Source organism: Pongo abelii, chromosome 12 (genome assembly GCF_028885655.2).
Source record: "Pongo abelii isolate AG06213 chromosome 12, NHGRI_mPonAbe1-v2.0_pri, whole genome shotgun sequence".
Classification (NCBI taxonomy): domain Eukaryota; kingdom Metazoa; phylum Chordata; class Mammalia; order Primates; family Hominidae; genus Pongo; species Pongo abelii.
The window spans coordinates 61,174,266-61,199,992 of record NC_071997.2 but is presented as its reverse complement, the minus strand read 5'-3'; the positions used below and the strand labels follow the sequence as shown (position 1 = coordinate 61,199,992).

The 25,727-nt window shown below is 40.2% G+C and overlaps 1 protein-coding gene across 2 annotated transcripts in view; it reads right to left on the bottom strand.

Annotated features, from left to right (window-relative positions):
• Positions 1–1,616: 1,616 nt before the first annotated feature.
• The window catches only part of PAIP2B (poly(A) binding protein interacting protein 2B), a 50,449-nt gene continuing 26,338 nt past the window's right edge, over positions 1,617–25,727 (bottom strand). For both annotated transcript variants that reach the window (XM_009237189.4, XM_054548073.2), the window contains exons 2-4: positions 21,053–21,201; positions 8,752–8,928; positions 1,617–7,437 (exon numbers count right to left, since the gene is read on the bottom strand). In XM_009237189.4, the coding sequence (XP_009235464.1) occupies positions 7,381–7,437; positions 8,752–8,928; positions 21,053–21,190 (372 nt within the window). In that variant the 5' untranslated portion in view covers positions 21,191–21,201 and the 3' untranslated portion in view covers positions 1,617–7,380. The remainder of the gene's footprint in view (positions 7,438–8,751; positions 8,929–21,052; positions 21,202–25,727) is intronic.

Genomic DNA, 25,727 nt, shown 5'->3' with positions numbered 1-25,727 from the left:
CCTTCCGAGTAGCTGGGACTATAGGCATGTACCACCACGCCTGGCTAATTCTGTCATTTTTTTGTAGAGACGGGTCTTGCTATGTTGCCCAGGCTGGTCTCGAACTCCTGGCTTCAAGCAATCCTGCTGTCTTGGGCTCCCAAAGTGCTGGGATTATAGGTGTGAGCCACCATGCCCAGCCCATAAGTGATTTTCGCCGAGTTTCTCCCCCTTTAATTTTAAACTTAGTGTCCTTTCCCCAACAAACTATCAGGAGCTATCCATGGGATTTTATATTACCAAGGCATTAGAGATGTATACATTCATCTCATCTGAGCCTGCAACAGCCCTGTGATGAGACAAGAGAACTTGGAATAAGCATTGGAATGAGGCTAGCACTGCCTTATCTCCCTGTGTGATCTCAGGGATAGTACAGCCTCATCTGTCCCATTCATTCGGCAAATATTTATTGAATGTCTTGTAGGTGTGATGAGTACTCTAGGGATTAAAAATAAGTACACCTTTTTTCCAGTAGTGAAAATTCATGGAACTGCACACAAAATATCTGTACATTTCTGTAACATCATACTTCAACTAAGTTAATGAAATTTTATCTTTAATGGAATTTTTAAAATGAATACACCATCCACCTCTTCAAGAAAGTTACATTCTAATAAACTCTATATACACAAAACTACATATAACTATACTATTTTAAAAAGCTGTAAATAGGCAAGCTCAGAATACCCCAACCTCCACCCTCTGCTTTTAGGAAGGAGGCAAAGAAATGATAGGGCTCAGCAAAACCCATGGGCCCTGGGCTAGTCCCATATAATTTTTTAACCATATGATAAAGCCCCTCAAGAAATCACTGGGAGATCTGAGCAAGGTTTAAGTTGAAATAATTAGGCATCACCAAACAATAATCACAACAGCAGGGACTGTGGCTGCTGCTCCAAATCAGCCTAACAAAGGCAGCACAACCTTTAATACCTGTGCAGCTTTGTAAATGGAGACAGGATACTCTTTTTTGAAAGCTGAGATTCCCTGTCCAGTCTGGGGGAGGAAAAAATGGGCCTGGTAACCCTCGTAGCCCCTGTCCCTAAGAGAATGCTTGACATGTAGCACACTCTCAAACTTGTTCAATAGTTGAAAGGCAGATAAGGAACACTTGTTTTCTAGGTAGTAAGAGTCAGTTTTGCCCAGAAACAGGAAAACAAATGCCTAGTTTCCCTTCTAGCCCAAAGATGTCAGTGCCTCTTTGTTCAAAGTTGGACATACAATTGCCACTATTGGCGACCATGTATTAAGTGCCTATTATGTGCCAGGCAGTATTTTAAAATTCTGTCATTATAGTTCCAGGAGACAGGTGCTGTACCTTTACAAATAGAGGTTATTTGTAAATAAAGTGCAGGCCAATGGCACAAAGTAGTGAAGGTGGGATTCACTCAGGTCTGTCACTTCCAAGCCCATGTTTTCTACTTTGCAACCCTATTTGAAAGGAAAACTGCAACTAAGATTATGACCCATGAGACAACTTATGTGTGAGACAAAAAGTTTCACACCTCCCCCCGCCCCAAACACACACGGTGTAACAGTGACCCAACCTTAGGCAAAAGGGTACCACTGCCAGCAAATGCATTTAACATTTTATTGAGATTTTCACCAGCTGCCATTTGGTTTGTATAGCAAATTTTTTACAAAGTAACTTTTTTCCATTTTTGATATTTTTATGAAAATTATTTTCTTCAGTTTAAAAGCCCTGTCCCTCCCCCAAAGAAGGATTAATAACTACCAAGTAATGATTATTTAGGAGAAAAACAAAAGCAAAAACAGCTTTTAAACACTTGTGAAACAGGGTAAGTGTCTGAAGTCAAGACCTTCTGGGCCCAGTGGAGGTGCTGGGCTGCTCCGGGACACCATCACCACTTCACCATCTACAACATCCTCAAGAGCTGAGCAGCCCTGCACAAACCCTGGGGGCTTCCTGTTCCACAAGCTCCATTCCCTTTTTCCTCTCCATCTTTGCTGTTGGGCCTCACCTCCAAATCTGCCTAACAAAGGCAGCACGATCTTTAATACCTGTGCAGCTTTGTAAATGGAGCCAGGATACTCTATTTTGAAAACTGAGATTCCCTGTCCAGCCTGGGGGAGGAAAAATTATCCAATGTAGCATGGATGGTTTCACTTTCTTGTCCACTCAGACACATGCTCATACTTATTAAATGGATTTACTGGATGCTTCAAAAGTCCTGATGTGTAGTAGCACAAAAGTTCCTTGTAAAAAAAGAAGTTGCAAAATTACAAAAATTTCTGCAGCAGTTCTGGCTCTGGATGACAAAGCTCGTTCTGATTAGTAGTTTTTTTGACATGCACAGCAGCTTTCCCTGTAAGTCCTACATTCAGAGGGTTCCATTTAGACAACAGGAAGTTCGAATCCAAGTTTAAAAGGCTCTCTGCTGACAAAATGTGGTACATCCATCAGTGGAATTCTACTCAGCAATAAAAGGAACAAACTACCAAAACATGGTTATATGTCATGGCCGAACCTCAAAAACATTAGCTAAGTAAAAAAGCCAGACCCAAGAGACCACATATTGTATGATTCCATTGATTCAAACTGTCCAGAAAAGGCAAATTTATAGAGAAACTAGATTAGTTGTTGCTGGGGTTAAGAACAGGATTAACTGTAAAAGAGCATGAAGATCTTATTGGGAGGGATAAAAATGTTCTAAAACTGAGTAATAGTTATAGCTACACCACTGAGGGAAGTTACTAAAATCACTGAAATGTACACTTGAAATGGGTGTTTTATGATATGTAACATATGCCTCATTAAAGTTTTAAGAAAAGGATTCCCTGCCTCCCAAACCATCCTTCAAGCATTAAACATTTTTGAAGGCTCATAATCAACAGGACAGAATAACTACTTAGTGATGATTTGCAGAGTGAAATATTTTACTGTTTCATAGTAAGCACATTTTAGTAACTGTACACTAGTAAAATGTTTTTAAGATTTTATCTCATTTTTGTCATATTAGCCTAAAATGTTTATTTTTATTTAAAAAGTAGCCAATAGGAAGGTAGGATTGGGGAGAAAGCTCAGTAAATGTCACAAAGGAGACTCCTAGTAACAAAATCTGAGGGAGCTTTTTCTTTTAAAATAAAGATGGTGCATCTGTCCCTTTACAGATGCTCTCCTGTCCCCTGGGACTGGGGAAGGTGAATCTCCTGCCTGACACCCTGTAGAGATTAGTGTATCCAGCTGTTCTATTCCCATGATTCCTCTAAAAACCAGACTGACTGGGAACAGCAGTAGGGGTTTGGCCAGTGAGGGTAGGTGGCCAAGTGGTGTGCAGGAAACTCGCATGTTTCCCTGGGTTGGCTTCCTGCTCCCCTGTCCCTGTCACCAATAGCAGCTTCATTGTGAGAAGATTAAAACAAAGGAAAAAAAAACCCAAAAAACTGTTTCCAAATTGTAACTAACCAAGTCTGTGTAGGAAATTCACAAGGCAGCAGAGCAGAGGCTGCAGAGGTGCTCCGTCTACCGGGAGAACTAATGATCCCTGTGAGCAATGCAGGGTACAATGAGTCACACGGAGAAATGTGGACACAGGCAGAAGGACATCAAGGCCCCCACTACACACCAAATTAGAGTCAATCCTCCTGTTCTCCCCACCCACTTCGCAAACTAATGACGTCCGCGTTATCCCAGAGGAGAGCGGCTAAGGACACTCAGTCCTTCCCAATATGTGGACGTCTCCAAATCTTGGTCAAATCTGTCAGATTTCTAACAGTTCCAATACCTCAATATCACCTAAACTGAGAAAGATTATTAGCCCGTGATGGTGGGACCCTTATTGAAGGCCTGCCCCCTCCTCACAGTAGGGTAGACTCCTGGGTTCCCGATGGTTCAGGAGCCTGGGCTGTCATTTGTCTACCTGGGGTTTGTAGCTGCCCTAATACAAGAAGATTCATTCATGCTGTTTACTTTGGCAGCCTCTTCACACAACTTTCTTCTCTAACACGTGTTAATTGTCAGAGGATTCACCTCACCTCCTTACTTCCCAGCTTCTCCAAAATCAAAGCAATAGTAATAAACAATTTGGAAAATGTTGCTCAGTATTTTAAGCCATAGTTAGCATTATAACCTTAATTAAAGAGACCCCAGGCTGGGGTGGCTCACCACACCCAGCCTATAATCCCAGCACTTTGGGAGGCTGAGGTGGGAGAATCACTTGAGCACAAGAATTCAAGAGTAGCTTGGGAAATAGAGCAAGATCCAGTCTCTACAAAAAATAAAAGTAATAAAAATAATTTGCTGGCCGTGGTGGTGTGTACCTGTTGTCCCAGCTACTCAGGAGGCTGAGATGGGAGGATTGCTTGAGCCTAGGAATTTGATGCTGCAGTGAGCTATGGTCATACCACTGCACTCCAGCCTGGGTGACAGGGTGAGACTATGTCTCAAAAAAAGAGAAAAAAAAAAAAAAAAAAGAGGGACCCCAGCTGCTGTGACTTTGGAAACTAAAGGTGCTACAAAGGTCAAGCCTTTCCTTAGGATCGTTTCTGGTTTCACCCTTATGTGATTCCCAAAACTCAACTATTATTGTCAGAAACTGGCCCAAAGACCCAGGGCTATATTTGCCCAGGCCTAGGCTGTATCCTTGAATTTTCTGCTGCAGTTCAAAGGCCTGGAGAAACTGAAAATGCATTCATTTGGGTTTTTTTCCCTTGAAAAGAAAGAGATAAATTGTTTTCATCTTGGAATTTTAGAGTTGAATAAATAATCCCAATAATTACAGATCAATCACTAATAAACTAACATTGGGACCAGCCAGATTGGCAACTGTTAAAAATACATGTTCCATTTCTATACAAATTCTCAAACTTCTAGTTGCCAATTTAAAAAAGTTTAAACAAAGTAGTGGCTTAAATTCAACATCAAAATTACCCCTTATAAATACAAGTCTCACCATTAAAGGGTAAAGGTGTCCAGTATGGCTTGCTAGTTCTTCTCTTGTGAGAAAAGTCACTGACAGCCAGAGGCTCCTAGCCTTTCCCTAGTGAAGGTCCAACAAGACACACATGCATTTTCTGCTAAGAAGGTAGCAAACTCTAACTAGCCTGTGTCATGAGTGACAATTGTGCCCCCACCTCCCAACATAAATAGATGGCAAAAAGATTTGGACTACAAGAGGAACTGCTGGAAGCAGAGTCCTATGCATTTAAAAAAGAATCAATTTGCTAGCTGCTTTCTATACCTGGAGTCAGCATGTTCAGTGTCTGAAGAGGACTAGAAATGCCAGCCCTCAGTGTCCATGCTAAACTGGCTGGAAGTTTTCATAGTCCTGACCAAATATACCTTGTGAAACCAGACTGAAGACTGACATCCAAAACAGACCAGCACAGCAGAAGGAAAGACAAGCTCCTTTCTGTCTGCAATCCCAACACATTTCTAACAGCCTTCAGAATTCTGAGCTTGGACAGGCTCACGAGGATGAAGGAGGAAAAGCAGTCCCAGAAGGGAGAGATTTCCTCTATGCACTTGCAATGCCCTTTCCTTTTAAGAGGGAACAACCCAGCTGAAAGCTGAAGCTTGAATAAAGAAGTTTCTTTATTCATAGTCCTCCCTGAAAAAGAGTTAACAGTTTCATTCTCTCAACATAGAGGGTTTGGGAATTAATGTGTCTGTCTGGTAATGCAAGTTGTCTAAGCTACTCTCCTATGACATGTGACCTAACAAGGAAGGCAATTTTTTCAAATGATATAATCCTACAGACTCAAATAGGAAAAAATGTGTATTTTAAATCTGGCTTGTCACTGTTCAAAAAGTCAACGAGAGCTCATAAGGAGAATTTCTTCAGCTTTCCATACTCTAGTCCTTTCCTTCCAACCTCTGTCCCACATCCACATACTGAATTTATACCAACTTTATTTCAAGTTACATATCTTTTCCCTATTAGGCCTATCACAAGCACAGTAGCAATCAGAAAGAAGCCACTATTATCTTCAGGGCTCTCCAAGTCCTCATCCCTGGGAGAATGGCCTGGATGGCTCTCCTGTACACCACACTGCCATCTACATCTCTATACACAAAGGCAGCTTCTGGCACCCAGTTTAGTTCCTTAGGGGTAGCAACAAAAGACCCCAGCAAGTTAAAGCCAGGAAAGACAAAGAAACACACCCTAAGATTAGGTCAATCTCCGAAACTTGCAAAGCTGGGTATGTGGGAACAGTAAAATGTTTTAATAGCTGAAAAGATCCCAGAAGGTCAGGTACACAGTCACATGGGTCAAGCAGGACTCACTTTCCTAGGCTGGTTTTGAGTTCCTTTCCATAATTCTGTAATGTGGGAAGAAATATCCAAACTGTGAACTGAGCTTCTTACTAGTGTCCTGAAAAATATTTCCTTAAAAAAGTGCATAAACTTGTCTGAGAGAATTAAGACACCAGAAAGACCAAGTGTTGATGAGGCTGGAAAAAAAAAACTGTCCAAATAAAATTAAGACACAACAGATTCAAGAATGACTTCTGCAGGCTCATGTTAATTGCCAGCACAGCAGGCCTCCCCTATGCCTTTGGTAGCAGTATCTTTTCTTAAAAAGGAGGCTGGGGAATAGACTTCATGAAAGATGAGGTGGCATATCAACCCTAGTGCTCTTCTACTTACAAATGGTGAGTCTGATGGTGGTGGTGAACACAGGCTTATGAACAGGACAACAGTAACTAAATGACTCAAGTGACAACCACCATCACAGCCCTACCTTCTGATTTACAACTTTCAACAATCATCAAAAGTTACTGTAAACTAAGTACTTTAAGTCTGTGTTTTCTTGAATGGGGTTCAGGACAAACAGGCAAGGGCTCGACAGGACATTGGCTATCCGAGTTCATTGCAGGAGACCCCAGGGGTGGGGCAGCTGAGCCTCAAATTCCAGTTTGCACCACCTGCTCTTTCTGCTTGTCCCTTTTCCCATCCAACTCAACAGATTCCACAAAAAGCTCTCCAGGTGCTCACTGTCCCTGATAAGTATACAGCAGGGTGAGAGGGGCATTTCCTAAATATCCAGTTTTTCTTAGTCAGCTTATTTTGTTTAAATACACACTGCAGAACACTTCTGATGAAGGGGGGGAAATGCAATTTCCTTAACTCGAAAGAGCTATTTAAAAAAACAAAACAGGAAACTCCTCCAAACAAAAGTCAGCAGAACAAAATAGAAATACTCAGAGGCTTAGAATAAGACTGAGCATATTACTCAGAGTCACAGTATCGTGAGACCACCACTCCCCTTCCCGCTGTGCACCCCTCGCCCGCCCCATCCCCCTCTTCAGCTCCACCATTTTGTGCATTACTATCCCCAGATGTGGGGACAGACAAGTCCTCCTCAAAGCTTTCTCGGCTCAGTACTTCTCTCCTGGAATAAACTCCTTGGCATCTGGGTTCAGGTTACTTTTGCTCTGAAATAAGAACCAAGAGATAGTAAATCCTAAGGCAAGCTGCATTTTAAAACTTACCCAGTCCATCATTATCAGTACCTTCCCCTTAGCTTTAGGGAGAGAAAGAAAGAAAATTCCTTGTAACTCAGGCTGTTATTGCTAGGTTATCTCAACTGCACCTGACATAGCCCTAAGCAAGCTCATCTTCTCCTTCCTTCTTTAGACTCTTGTTTCCTTCCTGATGCTTTCCAAAATCTCATTAGAGGCCTGTAAGTTCAACTCCAAGAAGAATTTTTCAATTCATTGAGTACCTTAACTTGGTGAAAACCAGGGTACTCCATCAGACCAGGTTGGATACCACAATCTCTATTTTTCTTCATCTTTCTGTACTCTCTTTGGTTCTCTACTCTCTTGTGAATATCCAAAACCTTAGCAAACCACAGGGCAAGATTGTTCAGAATATGAGTTGTGTGAAAGCTATATTGCTCACAGACTTTTTTTTTTTTTTTTTTGAGACAGTCTTGCTCTGTCGCCCAGACTGGAGTGCAGTGGTGCAATCTTGACTCACTGCAAACTCTGCCTCCCTTTGCCTCCCAGGTTCAAGCAATTCTTCTGCCTTAGCCTTCCAAGCTGGGACTACAGGCACGCACCACTATGCCTGGCTAATTTTTGTATTTTTTTTTAGTAGATATGGGGTTTCGCCACGTTGGCCAGGCTGGTCTCGAACTCCAGACCTCAGGTGATCCACCCGCCTCTGCCTCCCAAAGTGCTGGGATTACAGGCGTGAGCCACTGTGCCCGGCCTGCTCACAGACTTCTGATATTACATAAATATGAAAGGCAGGAAATTAATTTATCTGGTTTTCTAATTCTAAGTGGAGAAAATGACCTCTCAGGAGTACATTTCTTCCAAAATGAACAGCTAATTTTTATAACAGAATCATTTAGAAGTATATTAAATGCAGATTTGAGGGATAGTAAAAGAGAAGAATAGCAGCAAATGATATTTGAGAAGAAACCTCTTCAGTGTTCAAATTGTTATCCTTAATCCCAATTCTACTTTGAAGAGCCCATTAGAAAGTAAAGGTTGGTGGCGTCCAATCTTGGCAAGTAAAAAGCTGGTGATGCTGGCAACAGTAATGTTTTATAGTGCTTTATGAGAAGCAATGCATCTTTAATGCACCCTTTATTAATAATGCCCATGAAACGAGCAAAGAAACAACAGCTCACAGGGCTCTAGACTTGTTGAGGGTTGTAGGGCTGGAAAGAAAGTCTGTCATTCCAAATCCTATATTCTTTTCACTACATAACCTGGGGAACTACATATGGCTCTTACCAAAATATCTTCAGAATCATGACCTTCACTGACTGACAGTCCATTTAACTGCTGTTGCAACTGTCCCATGGCCTGAGGCAGGTCTCGTGATGGAATAAACCAGTCTTGGTCTTCTTCATCCAGCATCTCTTGGAAGCAGCGGTCCAAGAAGTCTTGCTCCTGCAGTTCCTCCTCTACCTAGCAAGCAAAGGGGAGCAGCTCAGACTTACTGTCACAGCAAGACTTACCCCTTCCAGTTTTTCCTCCACCTCTTTCCTTCAGAAGGTATTACTCTGCAATTAAGAATGATCTAGAGCTGGGTGTGGTGGCTCACAACTGTAATCCCAGCAATTTGGGAGGCTGAGGCAGGAGGATTGCTTGAGGCCAGGAGTTTGAGACCAGCCTGAGCAACATAGCATGACCCTGTCTCTACAAAAAAAATTTTAAAATTAGCCAGGCATAGTGGTGTGTGCCTGTAGTCTCAGCTACTTGGGAGACTGAGGCTGGAGGATCACTTGAATCCAGGAGGTCAAGGCTTCATTGAGCCAAGACTGCACCACTGCACTTCAGTCTGGGCAACAGAATGAGACCCTGATTCTTTAAAAAAAAAAAAAAAAAAAGATTTTATGATCTTACATGAGGTCCAAGGGATCTAAGGATTCAATGAGCCTAACGGATCTAAGGATTCAATGACTAGCTAGAGATAACATAATTTTTATTTTTTATCAACCAAATTCTATCACTAATAAGACTAAGAAAATAGTTATTCACAGTAACAGAAATTCAAGGTATCCGCAGATGTTCTACGATCTCTAATAGGTGATACCGATATCATGAAAAATCATTTTAGAGCCTAAAATTCTTTTCTCAGTCTTGTTACAAAGTAACCCTTCTTAAATTTCCCATTTTATAAGAAATATGAAAAAGGTACGGCAAGTATATTACTAGTTCATGACCTGGCTAGTGGAGATAAAATCAAAGCCAATGCGCTCAACTTCTGGCCATTTTTTGGGTAAGGAAACCCTCAAGGGAGAAAAATACTTCCAGAACATTAGGAAGACATAAAGAACACTTTTTGGCATACCACTAGAAAATTACATAATCAATGTAGTATTCTTTCAAAAGATGAAACATATGAATATTCAAACAATTCTGCATTTCTTAAACATTGCCCTAAACTAAAGCAATATATGTCTAGGATATTTTACACTGCTTTGCAGACATTGTTAACTCTTAGTATAGAGTGTGGTTCACTCTGCAGATTTCAGTGTCTTTGATAGGCCTCTTGCTTTATGTTTGGCATCCCTTTCCTGCAGGCTGCCTAGTGACAGATTCACAGCTCACTAGCACCACCACCAGAAATGAGGTGAAGCAAAAAATAATTTCCCAAATTGGAATATACAGTTACCTAATGAATTCAGAGGAAAAGTTACCGGTAGTGAGACTTAAGAATAGTATTTGAACACTACAATTAGCCACACATGAAAACTAGACAGTTATGAAGTGCTTAATAAAATATTCTCATGCCACAAGATGTAACATGACCATTTAAGAGCTGCCCTGACTCTACAAGAGCATAACAGCATGCTAGCTCTTATTAAATTTACCCCTGTTCACTGGCACAACCAATGAAAATGGTTGCTGGGCACAGAGGTGTAACAGAAACATGCTACGTGCAATTCACACAGATCCCGACAGAGCCACATTAGGTGGAAACTGCTGTCTGTCCCCTTTAAACTTGTTTCCTTCTTCCCAGAGCACCAGGCTGTTCAGTTAAAATCACATTTGTCACCTTACATGCTGTATATGGCCAAGTGACTATTCATCACAAAATGTTCCCACAAGGGACATGGACACTTTGGCATCCCTTGGTTAAAAGAAGACCCCTTGCCATGGCCTTTGGTGCTCTCCCTTTCCCAGCTGCTGGACTTCCCAGTTTTCCCTCAGCCACGCAGCTGATATATGCCCTGGGGGTGGCAGAGCAATACCGTGGAAGGGACCAAGTGGGCACCAGATCACTTGTCTATCCAGACAAGGTATGCTTACCTTGGACTGTTAACCTCACAGATATAAAACAATGCATTACTGCTGAATCTTTGCTGAAGTAGTCTAGCCAACCCCCACCTCATGTACTTCTCTATTTCAGACTCACATCCTGCCAGTCCTGAGTTCCCATTTGAGGCATGCCATGCTGACCTGTCTGCATATAGCTGCTGTTTCCCACAAATCTACACCCAATAACACAGGGCATTAGACCAAAACAACTTTCTTTCATAAAATAAATTTCCTCACCTTTTCCCATAACACAAATTTTCCATGAAAACATCGCAAAAGGAGAGCAGAAACTAGATTTTTAGGAACTGGACTTAACCACGTATGATTAATAAAGAATATTATATATGGGCACATGTTTTATTGCATTTTGCTGTATTTTGCTTCACAGATACTGCATTTTTTTTTACAAATTGAAGGTTTGTGGCAACCTTGCATCAAGCAAGCCTATTGGCGCCTTTTTATCAACAGCATGTGCTCAATGTCTGTGTCACATTTTGGTAATTCTCTCAATTTTTCAAACTTTTTCATTATTATTATATCTGTTATAGTGCTCTGTAATCAGTAATCTTTGATGTTATTTTTTTTAAATTTTAGGTTTGAAGTACACGTGAAGGTTACATAAACACATGTCACAGGGGTTTGTTGTACATATTATCATATCACCAGGTATTAAGCTCAGTATCCAATAGTTACCTATTCTGCTCCTCTCTCCCCTCCCACCCTCCCCCCTCAAGTAGGCCCCAGTGTCTGTTGTTCCTTGTGTTCATAAATTCTTATCATTTAGCTCCTACTTATAAGTGAGAACATGTGGTATTTGGTTTCCTGTTCCTGTGTTAGTCTGCTAAGGATGATAGCCTGCAACTCCATCCATGTTCCTGCAAAGGACATAATTTCATTATTTTTTATGGCTGCGTAATATTCCATGGTGTATATGTACCACATTTTCTTTATCCAGTCTGTCACTGATGGACGGGCATTTAGTTGATTCCATGTCTTTGCTATTGTGAACAGTGCTGCAATGAACATTTGTGTACATGTGTCTTTATGGTAGAATGCTTTATATTCCTCTGGGTCTACAACCAGTAATGGGATTGCTGGGTTGAATGGTAGTTTTACTTTTAGCTCTTTGAAGAATCACCATACTGCTTTCCACAATGGCTGAACTAATTTACACTCCTACCAACATTGTATAAGCCTTCCCTTTTCTCCACAACCTCACCAGCATGTGGTTTTTTTTTGTTTTTTTTACTTTTTAGTAATAGCCATTCTGACTGGTGTGAAATTGTATCTCACGGTGGTTTTGACTCACATTTCTCTAATGATCAGTGATATTGAGCTTTTTTTCATATGCTTGTTGGCTGTATGTATGTCTTCCTTTTGAGAGGTGTCTGTTCATGTCCTTTGCCCACTTTTTAATGGGGTTGTTTTTCTCTTGTAAATTTGTTTAAGTTCCTTATAGATGCTGGATATCAGACCTTTGTCATATGCATAGTATGCAAATATTTCCTCCCATTCTGTAGGTTGTCTGTTTACTCTGTTGATAGTTTCTTTTGCTGTACAGAACCTCTTAGGTTATTTAGATCTCACTCATCAATTTTGGCTTTTGTTGCAATTGCTTTTGGTGTCTTGCCATTAAATCTTTGCCCATTCCTATGTCCAGGATGGTATTGCCTAGGTTGTGTCCAGGGTTTTTACAGTTTTGGGTTTTAGCCGGGTGCGGTGGCTCCGCCTGTAATCCCAGCACTTTGGGAGGCTGAGGCAGGCAGATCATGAGGTTAGTAGATCGAGACCATCCTGGCTAACACGGTGAAACCCCTTCTCTACTAAAAAATACAAAAAATTAGCCGGGCGTGGTGGCAGGCACCTGTAGTCCCAGCTACTCTGGAGGCTGAGGCAGGAGAATGGCGTGAATCCGGGAGGCGGAGCTTGCAGTGAGCGCTCCAGCCTGGGCTACAGACAGAGACTCCGTCTCAAAAAAAAAAAAAGTTTTGGGTTTTACATTTGTCTTTAATCCATCTTGAGTTTATTTTTGTATATGGTGTAAGGAAGGGGTCCAGCTTCAAACTTCTGCATATGGCTAGCCAGTTATCCCAGCACCATTTATTAAACAGGGAGTCTTTTCCCCAGTGCTTGTTTTTGTCAGCTTTGTCAAAGATCAGATGGTTGTAGATGTGTGGTCTCATTTCTGGGTTCTCTGTTCTGTTCCACTGGTCTATGTGCCTGTTTTTGTACCAATACCATGCTATTTAGGTCACTGTAGACTTGTAGTATAGTTTGAAGTCAGGTAACGTGATGCCTTCAGCTTTGTTCTTTTTACTTATGATTGCCTTGGCTATTCGTGCACTTTCGAGGTTCCATATAAATTTTGAAATTTTTTTTCTAGTTTTGTGAAGAATGTCGTTGGTAGTTTGATAGGAATAGCATTGAATCTGTAAACTGCTTTGGGCAGTATAGCCATTTTAATGATATTGATTCTTCCTATCCATGAGCATGGGATGTTTTTCCATTTGTTTGTATCTTCTCTGATTTGTTTGAGCAGTGTTTTGAAATTCTCATTGTAGAGATCTTTTACCTCCCTGGTTAGCTGTATTCCTAGGTTGTGTGTGTGTGTGTGTGTGTGTATGGCAACTGTGAATGGGATTGCCTTTCTGATTTGGCTCTCAGTTTGGTGGTTGTTGGTGTATAGGAATGCTAGTGATTTTTGTACATTGATTTTGTATTTTGCAACTTTGCTGAAGTTATTTATCAGCTAAAGGAGCTTTTGGGCTGAGACTACGGAGTTTTCTAGATATAGGATCATGTTGTCTGCAAACAGATATAGTATGACTTCCTCTCTTCCTATTTGGATGCCCTTTATCTTGCCTGATTGCTCCAGCTAGGACTTCCAATATTATGTTGAAGGTAAGTGGTGAGAGAGGGCATCCTTGTCTTGTACCGGTTTTCAAGGGGAATGCTTCCAGCTTTTGCTCATTCAGTATAACGCTGGCTGTGGGTTTGTCACAGATGACTCTTATTATTTTGAGGTATATTCCTTCAATACCTAGTTTATTGAGAGTTTTAAACATGAAGCAATGTTGAATTTTATCAAAAGACTTTTCTGCTTCTATTGAGATAGTCATGTGGCTTTTATCTTAATTCTGTTTACATGATGAATCACATTTATTGATGTTTGCATGTTGAACCAACCTGGCATCCCGGGGATGAAGCCTACTTAATCAGTGTGGATTAGCTTTTTGATGTGCTGCTGGATTTGGTTTGCAAGTATTTTGTTGAGGAGTCAATGTTCATCAAGGATATTGCCCTGAAGTTTTCTTGTTTTGTTGTGTCTCTGCTAGGTTTTGGTATCAGGATGATGCTGGCCTTGTAGAATGAGTTGGGGAGAAATCCCTCCTCCTCAATTTTTTAGAATTGTTTCTGTAGGAATGGTAACAGCTCTTCTTTGTACGTCTGGTAGAATTTGGCTGTGAGTCCATCATGTCCTGGGCTTTTTTGGTTGGTAAGCTATTTATTACTGATACAATTTCAGAGCTCATTATTAGTCAGTTCAGGGAATCAATTTCTTCCTAGCTCAGTCTTGGGAGGGTTTATGTGTCCAGGAATTTTTCCATTTCTCCTAGGTTTTCTAGTTCGTGTGTGTAGTGTTTGTAGTAGTTTTTGATGGTTGTTTTTATTTCTGTGGGTCAGTAGTAACATTCCCTTTGTCATTTCTAATTGTGTTTATTTGGATCTTCTCTATTTTCTTCTTAATTACTGAAGCTACTAGCCTATTTCATTAGTCTTTTTCTTGAGATGAAGTCTCGCTCTGTCACCCAGGCTGGAGTGCAGTGGTGCAATCTCAGCTCCCTGCAACATCTGCCTCCTGGGTTCATGCATTCTCCTGCCTCAGCCTCCCATGCAGCTGGGATTACAGGCGCATGCCACCACGCCTGGCTAATTTTTGCATTTTTAGTAGAGATAGGTTTCACCATGTTGGCCAGGCTGGTCTCAAACTCCTGACCTCAAGTGATCTGCCCACCTCAGCCTCCCTAAGTGCTGGGACTATAGGCATGAGCCACCATGCCTGGCCTATTTCATTAACTTTTTTCAAAAAACCAATTCCTGGATTCGCTGATCTCTTACATGGTTTTTCATGTCTCAATTTCCTTCAGATCAGCTCTGAATTTTGTTATTTCTCGTCTTCTGCTAGCTTTGGGGTTGATTTGCTCTTGCTTGTCTAATTCTTTCAGTTGTGATGTTAGGTTGTTAATTTGAGATCTTTTATCACTTTGTGAGGTGGGCATTTAGTGCTATGAATTTCCCTCTTAACATTGCCTTAGCTATGTCCCAGAGATTCTGGTATATTGTATCTTTGTTTTCCTTATTTTCAAATAACTTGATTTCTGCCTCAATTTCGTTATTTACCTGAAAGTCATTCAGGAGTATGTTGTTTAATTTCCATGTAATTTTATGGTTTTATTTTCAATGTGTTGACTTCTATTTTTATTGTGCTATGGTCCAAGAGTGTGTTTGGTATGATTTTGGTTCTTTTACACTTGTTGAGGATTGTTTTATGTCCAATTATGTGGTCAATTTTAAAGTGTGTACCATGTGGCAATGAGATTAATGTATACTCTGTTGTTTTTGGGTGGAGACTTCTGTAAAGGTCTAGCAGATCCATTTGTTCCAATGGTGAATTTAGGTCCTGTATATCTTAGTTAATTTTCTGCTTCAATGCTCTAATATTGTCAGTGGAATATAGAAGTCTTACATTATTAATATTATGTGGGAGTCTATGTCTTTTTGCACCCAGATTCATAAAGAACTTGCTTTATGAATCTGGGTGTTCCTATGTTGTGTGCATATGTATTTAGGATAGTTAGGTCTTCTTGCTGAATTGAACCCTTTACCATTATGTAATGTCCTTCCCTTGTCTTTTTTTATCTTTGTTGGTTTAAAATCTGTTTTGTCTGAAATTAGGATTGCAACCCCTGCTTTTTTCTGTTTTCCATTTGCTTGGTAGATTTCTCTCCATCCCTTTATTTTGAGCCTATGAGTGTCATTATGTGTGAGATGGGTTTCTTGAAGACAGCATGCTATTGGGTCTTGCTTTTTTACCCAGCTTGCCACTCTGTGCCTTTTAAGTGAGGCATTTAGCCCATTTACATTCAATGTTGGTTTTGATATGTGTGGATTTGATCCTGTCATTGGGCTGTTTGTTGGTTATTATGTTGGCCTGTTTGTGTGGTTGTTTTACAGTGACACTGGTCTGTGTGGTTAAGTGGGTTTTTGTATTAGCTGGTAGTGATCTTTCCTTTCTATATTTAGTGCTCTTTTCAAAGTCTCCTGTAAGGCAAGTTTGGTAGTAATGAAGTCCCTCAACATTTGCTTATCTGAAAAGGATCTTATTTTTCCTTCATTTAGGAAGCTTAGTTTGGCTGGATATAAATTCTTGGTTGAAGATTTTTTTTCTCTAAGAATGTTAACCATAGGCCCTCAGTCTCTTCTGGCTTATAGGGTTTCAGCTGAGAGGTCTGCTGTTAGCCCGATAGGGATCTCTTTGTAGGTGACCTACCCTTTGTCTCTAGCTGTCTTTAATGTTCTTTCATTTTGACCTTGGAAAGTCTGATGATTATGTGTCTTGGGAATGATCTTCTTGTGTGGAATCTTGCAGGAGTTCTCTGTATTTTCTGAATTTGACTGTTGGACTCTCTAACATGGTTGGGGAAGTTTTCATGGATGGTATCCTTGTATTAGTCTGTTTTCACACTGCTGATAAAGACATATCCAAGACTGGGCAATTTAAAAAAGAAGGAGGTTTACTGAATTTATAGTTCCATGTGGCTGGGGAGGCCTCACAATTATGGCAGAAGGTAAAAGGCAAGGAGGAGCAAGTCACATCTTACATGGATGGTGGCAAGCAAAGAGAGAGAGCTTGTGCAGGGAAACTCCCGTTTTTAAAACCATCAAATCTCGTGAGACCAATTCACTATCAGGAGAACAGCACGGAAAGACTCACCCTCATAATTCAGTCATCTCCCACCGGGTCCCTCCCACAACACATGGGAATTATGGGAGCTACAAGATGAGATTTGGGTGGTGACACAGAACCAAACCATATCAATCCTGAAATATATCTTTCAAGTTATTTACTTTGTTCCCCTCCCTTTCAGGGATGCCAATGATACATAGATTTGTCCTCTTTACATAATCCCATACTTCTTGGAGGTTTTTGTTCCTTCCTTTCTATTCTTCTTGCTTTATTTTTGACTGTCTTATTTAATTTTTTTGAGATGGAGTTTCATACTTGTTGCCCAGGTTAGAGTGCAGTGATGTGATCTCAGCTCACTGCAACCTCCACTTCCCAGATTCAAGAGATTCTCCTGCCTCAGCCTCCCAAGTAGCTGGGATTACAGGTGCCTGCCACCACGCCCAGATAATTTTTGTATTTTTAGTAGAGGTGGGGTTTCATCATGTTGGCCAGGCTGGTCTCTGACTCCTGACCTTAGGTGATCCCCGCCTCAGCCTCCCAAAGTCCTGGGATTACAGGTGTGAGCCACCATGCCTGGCCTGTCTTATTTTAGAGAACCAGTCTTCAAGTTCTGAGATTCTTTCCTCAGCTTGGTTTATTCTGCTGTTAATACCTGTGATTGCATTGTGAAATTCTTGTGTTATTCAGCTCTGTCAGACCTGTTAGGTTCTTTTTTATACTGCCGATTTTGTCTTTCAGCTCCTGTATCACTTTACTATGATTCTTATTTTCCTTGGACTGGGTTTTGCCATCCTCCTAAATCTTGATGATCTTTGTTCCTATTCATATTCTGAACACTGTGGAAATGACAACGAAGGATTTAGAATATTACATAATCAACTTAGTTAGCAGTAGCAGGGTTTGAGAGAACTGTTTTTTCCCTTCAATTTTCACTTTATCCAGTACTTATATTGCTTTGTGTTTGAAATTTCCTGATATTTTCTATCTTCATTATTTTATGTTTTCCTTTTCTGAAGCATTTTAATTCAGATGTTTCTCTTTTAGGTTCTTTACATGTGAACCTGTTTCCCTTATTGTGGAAGTAATCCATTTTCTTTGCATATGAGTTGGGAAATCAGAACTAAGAAAACCAAATTGGAAGGAAAAAAAAGCCCCCTTAATCTCAACACTCACATGTAATGAATATTGTTGACATTTCAGAATATATCTACCCTGATTTTTACTTAATAGACACCCCATGGGAAAATGACAGAAGCTTAGAGTAAAAAAAAAAAAAATTCTCCTAGTTAGAAATGACCCATAAGATTTTAAAGTTCACTAAGCATTTCCCATCTTTTTCTGTAGCCTGAATAGCCAGTGAGAGTGTATCTTGCAAGTTGCATATAATTACATTTCTCCCTTTTTTTTCCCCCTTAACCCAACTGCGTCCATTTTTTTTTTGAGATGGAGTCTTACTCTGTCGCCCAGGCTGGAGTGCAGTGGCGCGATCTCAGCTCACCGCAAGCTCCGCCTCCTGGGTTCACGCCATTCTCCTGCCTCAGCCTCCCAAGTAGCTGGGACTAAAGGCGCCTGCCACCTATCTTCTCTCTTAAAAATTCTAGCCAGGCACTGTGACACATGCCTGTAGTCACAGCTAATCAAGAGGCTGTAGTGAGAGGACCACTTGTGCCTAGGGGTTCAAGTCCAACCTGGGCAACATAGCAAGACCCCATTTCTTAAAAAATTCTGTATGTGCGTGGGTGTTGGAGGATATAAGCCATTCACAATTATAACTAGTATGTTAGGTCTTACTTCTTCTTTCCTGAGTTACTTTAAAATAAAAGTCCCACTACTTTTCTTGAGACTTAATCCTTTTTCCCCTCAAAACTACATTTCAGTCCACTTCTATCAGCCTCACAGTCAATGAAAATCTTTTCAAAAGACCAATGAATGTCACTCCTAGTTTGGGGGGTTGTAAGCCATTTTCATCTTATTCTATGTTTTGTTAGATATTTTATTAGAAAGTCAGAAGACATTATATCATGGTTGCTAGCTAGAAACTAGTTTCTACTCCTTAAGATCCAACTCAAGGTACGTGGTATGCAAAACCACTTCTGAATTACCATGAAAACTATGCTAGTAATGGAATGGGGGTTGGCAGTGGTAAAAACTGTACAGCACACCAAAGTGTAACAGAGTAATATACAGGTGTTCAGAAAGAACTGACATCAATCATATCCCAGATTCCTAAACCCTCCTGCTCCCAAATGAAGGATAAAGAAGGCTTCTCCGAAATACTTAATCCTATGACCTGAAATCATATAACAGTTTCAAAATTATGTTGCCAGGCCAGGCACGGTGGCTCACGCCTGTAATTCCAGCACTTTGGGAGGCTGAGACAGGCAGATCACTTGAGGCCAGGAGTTTAAGACCAGCCTGGCCAACATGGCGAAACCCCATCTCCACTAAAAATGCAAAAATTTGCCAGGGATGGTGACACATGCCTGTAGTCCCAGCTACTCAGGAGGCTAAGGCAAGACAACGGTTTGAGCCTGGACTGTGGAGGTTGCAGTGAGCCAAGATTGAGCCACTGCACTCCCGCCTGGGCGACAGAGTAAGACTCCACCTCCATAAACAAACAAACAAAAAACAACAAAAAAACTCAAAATTATGTTGCCAAGCTAGTATTCCCTGTAAAACATTAGGGTTGGGGGAATTTGAGCAAACAATTGTTTATCTGCTCAGCCCTTCTTAAGGCCTGGTATTTACTGCAATATTGGAAGCTGCCATGCATATATCTGTCATTGCTTACCTAGATCTCCAGAAAAAAAGTTATAATTTTTAAAGCTTCTCAACTGTCTTTCCTCAATCTCTTTGTGTGTGTGGGGTGTGTGTGTGTGTGTGTGTGTGTGTGTGTGTGTGAATGTGTATGTGTGTCTCTGCAAGCACCTAGCTTTCCAGCACTTTTCCATGTACCTTGTCTCTGAGTTTGCTAAACTCCTGAATGTAGGAGTGCACAGCTGATCCACAGCTCAGACATCTGGCTTCTAATAGTCCTGGTGCAATCCTGATCACTGGGGTTAAGAGCATGTCAGTGAGTGTTAACAAAGCTAGTGAAAATTGTTTTATGTTTTCAACAACATGTATTTCATTCAGAGGCTGGATAAAGGCAGACTGAAACCATTAGGTCAACAAAAATGCCAAACATGACTGTTCTAAAATCCCATGGAAAACATATTTACCTTCAGTGAGAGTTCATAATCATTTTTTTTTTGAGACAGAGTCTTGCTCTGTAGCCCAGGCTGGAGTGCAGTGGTGCAATTGGCTCACTGCAACCTCCACCTACCAGTTTAAGCAATTCTTGTGCCTCAGCCTCCCAAGTAGCTGGGATTATAGGAGGATGCCACCATGCCCAGCTAATTTTTGTATTTTTAGTAGAGATGAGGTTTTACCATGTTGGCCAGGCAGGTCTTGAACTCCTGACTTCAAGTGATCTGCCCGCATTGGCCTCCCAAAGTGCTGGGATTACAGGCATGAGCCACAATGCCTGGCCTTAAACTTCTTTTATGTCTTCATTTATTTTCAAAATGAAATGCAGAGTATCACATTTCCTATAAGCAAGTGAAAGCAACAAACTACAAAGTACAGAAAAACCTCACTACCATTCTGTTTTTTAGTGCTCCACTGTTCAAGCAATTAATTTCACATTGATCACTACAGAGAGTTATACAACCACTGTGCTTCCTAGGATTAAAGGCAGAATCAGGGCAGGATAAAGGACCTCAGCTACCATGGTTTGGTACAAGGGTTTTATGTCAATCCTCTAAGATTGAGAAGAGTCTTGTTTGATTTAAATTCTGGGAATATTCTAGAATGGTCTACAGTTGCTGAGAAAAATGTTATAAACAAATCTAGCCAGAACAAGGCTGAGGGCAGGGACCCTCTGCAGTAGTTACTGTGTAATGTGAACTACACTTAGAAGGCGTATCAGAGTGTGGATATATGCAAATCTATTTGGTTATACATGGGCTCTCACGTGAGGATGTTCAGATATCAACTAATTAGTCTGATATTTGTTTCCTCTTTTAATCAACATGGTAAGAAAAATACAAATATCTTCCTGCAAGGTACTATCACTCTGGTCTCTTACCAGATGAAGATGTTTCTTGGTCATTCCAGATGAGGCCCCCCACCAATGAATTTTTAAGTTATTCTAAAGCTAACTGTATCCATTTCTTTTGTAACAAACTGGCAGTAAAATATTATAGCTGTTGAGTTACATGTATCATCAACCTTCCACTTTTCTACTTCTTTCTTTACCTGTCTGTTGAAATCCTCTTCATTCTCCATCCACATGTACTCTGCAAATGGGTTTTCCTTTTCATCGTGCCCACTTAACCCCTGGTCCTCTTTGGATTTTACACTGGGTGATGTATTTGCCATATTGGATCCATTCATTATGATGGAACCTAAAGAGAAGCAAAAGAAAAGATAAAATGAATATAAGGATAAAGGAAATGTAGACCTAAAACCTGCAGATTCTGTCAGAAGCTTCTGAAATTCTAAGTCAAAGATTTTAACTATAGATAAACAGAAACTTAGTCTGTAACTCTTATAAAACCATCCATATCCTGCAGTTATCAACTAGACAGATGTACAATTATTTAAGAGCTAAAAGAAAAGATGTCTATTAACACTTAGGCTCACTTAGTCTTTCTAGGCAGGTGGGACAGGGGTGGGAGGGGTAGGAATCTTCCCATGCCAAATTTCTGTAGGTCCTGGAACCTAATCAACATCATTAAAGCTTCCTTAACATTGAAACAGCAAAAATGCATTCTTAATGAACATTGTAAGCACCTACTCCTTATTCTAATTCTCAAGCTGTTTTTGTTTAAAATGTATTTATCATATTGATAAGCAAAAAGGAAAAAACAAAAGCCACCTGTTGTCCAGCCATCCAGAGTTAAGAACAATTAACAATGTGGCACATATAACCTTCCTGAATTCCCATATGTTTGTGTATATACAAACATACACACACATTTGCCAAGTATCCATTCTCAATAGTAATAGGATCATGTGATACAAGATGCCCCATCATTTGCTTTTTCTCATTCCTATGTTGTTTAATAACATAGCCATACCATCTTTTGGGGGTGTTTCCAATGTTTCTGTTTATAAAGGTTCTGCTTTATAAAGGTCTTCTTTTCTACTTATTTCTTTTTATCTCCTAGAAATGGAGCTGTTACATTGGAGAGTATGCTCTCTTTTTTAAGGCTCTTGGCATTGCCACACTACTATAAGAATTTAAATTCCCACCAGTAGTGTGGAAGTGCCCGTTTCCCAACATTCATGAGTATTATCATTTTTTTTTTTTTTTTTAAGCTCTTGAGTTTAATTAGATCCCATTTGTCAATTTTGGCTTTTGTTGCCATTGCTTTTGGTGTTTTAGACATGAAGTCCTTGCCCATGCCTATGTCCTGAATGGTATTGCCTAGGTTTTCTATTTTTTTTTTATTATTATACTTTAAGTTTTAGGGTACATGTGCACAATGTGCAGGTTAGTTACATATGTATACATGTGCCATGCTGGTGTGCTGCACCCATTAACTCGCCATTTAAAATTAGGTATATCTCCTAATGCTATCTCTCCCCACTCCCCACACCCCACAACAGTCCCCAGAGTGTGATGTTCTCCTTCCTGTGTCCATGTGTTCTCATTGTTCAATTCCCATCTATGAGTGAGAATGTGTGGTGTTTGTCTTTTGTCCTTGCGATAGTTTACTGAGAATGACGATTTCCAGTTTCATCCATGTCCCTACAAAGGACATGAACTCATCATTTTTTATGGCTGCATAGTATTCCATGGTGTATATGTGCCACATTTTCTTAATCCAGTCTATCATTGTTGGACATTTGGGTTGGTTCCAAGTCTTTGCTATTGTGAATAGTGCCGCAATAACATACGTGTGAATGTGTCTTTATAGCAGCATGATGTATAGTCCTTTGGGTATATACCCAGTAATGGGACGGCTGGGTCAAATGGTATTTCTAGTTCTAGATCCCTGAGGAATCGCCACACTGACTTCCACAATGGTTGAGCTAGTTTACAGTCCCACCAACAGTGTAAAAGTGTTCCTATTTCTCCACATCCTCTCCAGCACCTGTTGTTTCCTGACTTTTTAATGATTGCCATTCTAACTGGTGTGAGATGGTATCTCATTGTGGTTTTGATTTGCATTTCTCTGATGGCCAGTAATGATGAGCATTTTTTCATGTGTCTTTTGGCTGCATAAATGTCTTCTTTTCAGAAGTGTCTGTTCATATCCTTTGCCCACTTTTTGATGGGGTTGTTTTTTTCTTGTAAATTTGTTTGAGTTCATTGTAGATTCTGGATATTAGCCCTTTGTCAGATGAGTAGGTTGCAAAAATTTTCTCCCATTTTGTAGGTTGCCTGTTCACTCTGATGGTAGTTTCTTTTGCTGTGCAGAAGCTCTTTAGTTTAATGAGATCCCATTTGTCAATTTTGGCTTTTGTTGCCATTGCTTTTGGTGTTTTAGACATGAAGTCCTTGCCCATGCCTATGTCCTGAATGGTAATGCCTAGGTTTTCTTCTAGGGTTTTTATGGTTTTAGGTCTAACATTTAAGTCTTTAATCCATCTTGAATTAATTTTTGTATAAGGTGTAAGGATGGGATCCAGTTTCAGCTTTCTACACATGGCTAGCCAGTTTTCCCAGCACCATTTATTAAATAGGGAATCCTTTCCCCATTGCTTGTTTTTCTCAGGTTTGTCAAAGATCAGATAGTTGTAGATATGTGGCGTTATTTCTGAGGGCTCTGTTCTGTTCCATTGATCTATATCTCTGTTTTGGTACCAGTATCATGCTGTTGTGGTTACTGTAGCCTTGTAGTATAGTTTGAAGTCAGGTAGCATGATGCCTCCAGCTTTGTTCTTTTGGCTTAGGATTGACTTGCCGATGCGGGCTCTTTTTTGGTTCCATATGAACTTTAAAGTAGTTTTTTCCAATTCTGTGAAGAAAGTCATTGGTAGCTTGATGGGGATGGCATTGAATCTATAAATTACCTTGGGCAGTACGGCCATTTTCACGATATTGATTCTTCCTACCCATGAGCATGGAATGTTTTTCCATTTGTTTGTATCCTCTTTTATTTCATTGAGCAGTGGTTTATAGTTCTCCTTGAAGAGGTCCTTCACGTCCCTTGTAAGTTGGATTCCTAAGTATTTTATTCTCTTTGAGGCAATTGTGAATGGGAGTTCACTCATGATTTGGCTCTCTGTTTGTCTGTTATTGGTGTATAAGAATGCTTGTGATTTTTGTACGTTGATTTTGTATCCTGAGACTTTGCTGAAGTTGCTTATCAGCTTAAGGAGATTTTGGGCTGAGACAATGGGGTTTTCTAGATATACAATCATGTCGTCTGCAAACAGGGACAATTTGATTTCCTCTTTTCCTAATTGAATACCCTTTATTTCCTTCTCCTGCCTAATTGCCCTGGCCAGAACTTCCAACACTATGTTGAATAGGAGTGGCGAGAGAGGGCATCCCTATCTTGTGCCAGTTTTCAAAGGGAATGCTTCCAGTTTTTGCCCATTCAGTATGATATTGGCTGTGTGTTTGTCATAGATAGCTCTTATTATTTTGAGATACGTCCCATCAATACCTAATTTATTGAGAGTTTTTAGCATGAAGGTTGTTGAATTTTGTCAAAGGCCTTTTCCGCATCTATTGAGATAATCATGTGGTTTTTGTCTTTGGTTCTGTTTATATGCTGGATTACATTTATTGATTTGCGTATATTGAACCAGCCTTGCATCCCAGGGATGAAGCCCACTTGATCATGGTGGATAAGCTTTTTGATGTGCTGCTGGATTTGGTTTGCCAGTATTTTATCGAGGATTTTTGCATCAATGTTCATCAAGGATATTGGTCTAAAATTCTCTTTTTTGGTTGTGTCTCTGCCTGGCTTTGGTATCAGGATGATGCTGGCCTCATAAAATGAGTTAGGGAGGATTCCCTCTTTTTCTATTGATTGGAATAGTTTCAGAAGGAATGGTACCAGTTCCTCCTTGTATCTCTGGTAGAATTTGGCTGTGAATCCATCTGGTTCTGGACTCTTTTTGGTTGGTAAGCTATTGATTATTGCCACAATTTCAGATCCTGTTATTGGTCTATTCAGAGATTCAACTTCTTCCTGGTTTAGTCTTGGGAGAGTGTATGTGTCGAGGAATTTATCCATTTCTTCTAGATTTTCTAGTTTGTTTGCATAGAGGTGTTTGTAGCATTCTCTGATGGTAGTTTGTATTTCTGTGGGATCGGTGGTGATATCCCCTTTATCATTTTCTATTGCGTCTATTTGATTCTTCTCTCTTTTTTTCTTTATTAGTCTTGCTAGCGGTCTATGAATTTTGTTGATCATTTCAAAAAACCAGCTCCTGGATTCACTAATTTTTTGAAGGGTTTTTTGTGTCTCTATTTCCTTCAGTTCTGCTCTGATTTTAGTTATTTCTTGCCTTCTGCTAGCTTTTGAATGTGTTTGCTCTTGCTTTTCTAGTTCTTTTAATTGTGATGTTAGGGTGTCAATTTTTGATCTTTCCTGTTTTCTCTTGTGGGCGTTTAGTGCTATAAATTTCCCTCTACACACTGCTTTGAATGTGTCCCAGAGATTCTGGTACATTGTGTCTTTGTTCTCATTGGTTTCAAAGAACGTCTTTATTTCTGCTTCATTTCGTTATGTACCCAGTAGTCATTCAGGAGCAGGTTGTTCAGTTTCCATGTAGTTGAGCGGTTTTGAGTGAGTTTCTGAATCCTGAGTTCTAGTTTGATTGCACTGTGGTCTGAGAGACAGTTTGTTATAATTTCTGTTCTTTAACATTTGCTGAGGAGAGCTTTACTTCCAAGTATGTGGTCAATTTTGGAATAGGTGTGGTGTGGTGCTGAAAAAAATGTATATTCTGTTGATTTGGGGTGGAG